The following is a 2574-nucleotide window of genomic DNA, read 5'->3' on the forward strand; positions in this document are numbered from 1 at the left end:
TTGGTGTTTTTACTGTCGCCAGACTATTTTATTCATTGGCGTGGTACACTGTGGTTAGAGAAGGATATACACGTATGGCGAATTATACGAGAACAGAAGAACATAAGAATGAAGAAGACTGCACGAGGCCGTAGGGCCTACACTAGGTAGTTCCATGTCCATTACCACCTATCATCCCTGTCCATAAAATTATCTAACCTTCTTTTAGGATTTACCCATATAGAACATATCAACATAAGAATGGAGGAGACTGAAGGAGACCATAAGGCTTTCACTATGCAGTTCCATAGGGGGAAAAGGGAGTTGATTTTTAATTTATGGACTCTCGTTCATTCAGTTTATGATTTTTATTTTTACTTTATATAAAGATATTAAACGGCTTTTTCCACCTTATAAAAGGGTGGGTTATTTTTTTACTTTGCCAGAATTATTCTTGTTTTATGTCAAAATAAATCAGCTCACCCTTTATGTCATCTGACACTAACCAGAGAATAACAGATCATCTCTAGATAGCCAGAATTCATTTATCTGACGCTTGCTGGGGCAGAATCATCTTGATTTAGCCAGAATAAAGATACTCTCCTTTAGCCACACCAAAAACACCAGGGTGTTCGCTGGCCGAGCGGATTAGAGCGTCGCTACCTGCGACGGAGGTCAAGGTGACGGTGGTTCGAACTCTGCTGCGAGCGAGTTGGACCAAGTCCTCTGTAAGGGGCACAGTCCTAGCCTCCTGATAGTGGAAGTTCGGCAACGTTTAACCGAATCAAAATCAGTAAACTCATCGTCTCAGCCAAAGAGTGAGAATGTTCTAATCATTAATCCGGAAATAACATTTATACTCTCAACATTTCTTAAGATGTTTTACAAATCACCTCGAGAGTGATAACTCAAATAATGTCATCTCAATGCACCAGATATTGAGGACACAATTGACTGATTCGGTTTAACTATCAGGAGGCTAAGACGGTGCCCCTTGCAAAGGACTTTGTAGCGTGGAATTTAATCAACCACGACCTTGGTCCAACTCGCTTTGCGGCAGGGTTCGAACCGCCGTCACTTCGAGCTCCGTCGCAACAAGCGAGGCTCCAGCCCAGTCGGCCAACCGGCATCCTCGGCACAGGACACAAGTTAATGCAATTATGGGTTTATGGTAATATTTATTCAGCTGAGGGAAGCCTTTGGTAGCCAAAGGCTTCAGTCGATTGTTCGATTCTTTCAAATGTTGAGAGTGACGAAGGGTTCATTGCGATAACGCGTCCAAGAACGGGATCTGCTCAATGTCGGCAGGCTCTTCTCCAGCCATAGATCCTCTGCGTGGGGTTCGGTTCCAGCAAGAGGTTCAGAAGTGTTCTGAAGGCTTTGTTGAGCTCTTTCCAGCCGTCTTTCTTGTATAGCCCCTTTCTATTTTCAACCCACATTCTATACTCCTCGTCATTAAGGTCAGCTCTTGACCAAGGCTTTCTTTTGGTCATCAACTTAAAAAAGATGACGCCACAAGCCCAAAGGTCGACAGGAGGGCCTAGGTATCTCTTCCTGCCGGGCTGTAGAACTTCAGGTGGCATGTACGATTCGGTACCCACCGTTTCAGTCAGGCGAATTTCCTTGCCGTTGATGATGAAAAAGTCAGCAAGACCAAAGTCAGAAATTTTCAACACCTTTTCTTTGGTCAGAAGAAGGTTTTCTGGCTTTAGATCTCTATGGACGATACCTCTTAGGTGGATGTAAGCAACGCCATCCAAAAGTTGCTTAAAGTATGATTTGGCATCCTTTTCGTCGAGGTTAAGTAGATGGCTCGCGACATCTCCTCTGGAGCAATATTCTAGGTTCATGCAGAGCACATTAGCCTTTTGTTCCCAGCAATAGAGTTTGAGCACATTTGGATGGCTCATCTGGATGTGAATTATTTCTTCCGATGAGAATCCACAATCCGTAGGCTGGGAAAGGACAACTTTGCGAGCAATCTTGTTTTTTTTCTTTCTCAGTAGAAATACTTTGCCATATCCGCCTTCTCCAAGAACCCTGACCTTAGACCATCCTGAAGCAAAATTGTAGCGTTTGCATGTTTCTTCGTTCTTCTTCAGGAGTGTCTCGCAATCGGTCAGGGTGGCGGGCGACGAGGCAAAGTTTTCGGTTCCGCCGAAGTCAGGTTCTCTGGAAGTCGAACTCTTTCCTCTTCGGCAAGTCTTCAATTCCTGGAAACAGCGGCACAAGGCGAAAAATACCTGGAAGATCATCTTGAAGCAGTAGGTTCCCACAACTACTCTAGTCTGGAGGACCAAAGTCTATCTTCACAAAGAGTCAAGACGATTTCGTAGATTTCTGGTCACTTGGTGCGCTTAGGCTGAAGCGCACTCGCTCTCTCTCTTTCTCTCTTTCTCTCTCTCTCTCTCTCTCTCTCTCTCTCTCTCTCTCTCTCTCTCTCTCTCTCTCTCTCGTGCGCTGGTGGCGTAATTGTAAGCATGCTGGCCTCGCATTTGCTTAATTATGAGTTCGAATCCCGTACTTCTCTCCGATTCCCAGCAGTAACTGTTACTTGCACCAACAGTCCAGGGGCATAGGGCAAAGGAGACGGCA

General features: G+C 45.0%; 1 protein-coding gene across 1 annotated transcript; it reads right to left on the reverse strand.

Annotated features, from left to right (window-relative positions):
- Positions 1 to 1274: 1274 nt before the first annotated feature.
- Positions 1275 to 2234, reverse strand: LOC143033070 (serine/threonine-protein kinase Chk1-like). The gene has a single exon (XM_076198268.1). The coding sequence runs from the start codon at positions 2232 to 2234 to the stop codon at positions 1275 to 1277; it is 960 nt and encodes a 319-aa protein (XP_076054383.1).
- Positions 2235 to 2574: the final 340 nt, after the last annotated feature.

The sequence above is a fragment of the Oratosquilla oratoria genome, chromosome 15 (genome assembly GCF_046742065.1).
Source record: "Oratosquilla oratoria isolate Oo_2021 chromosome 15, ASM4674206v1, whole genome shotgun sequence".
NCBI lineage: Eukaryota > Metazoa > Arthropoda > Malacostraca > Stomatopoda > Squillidae > Oratosquilla > Oratosquilla oratoria.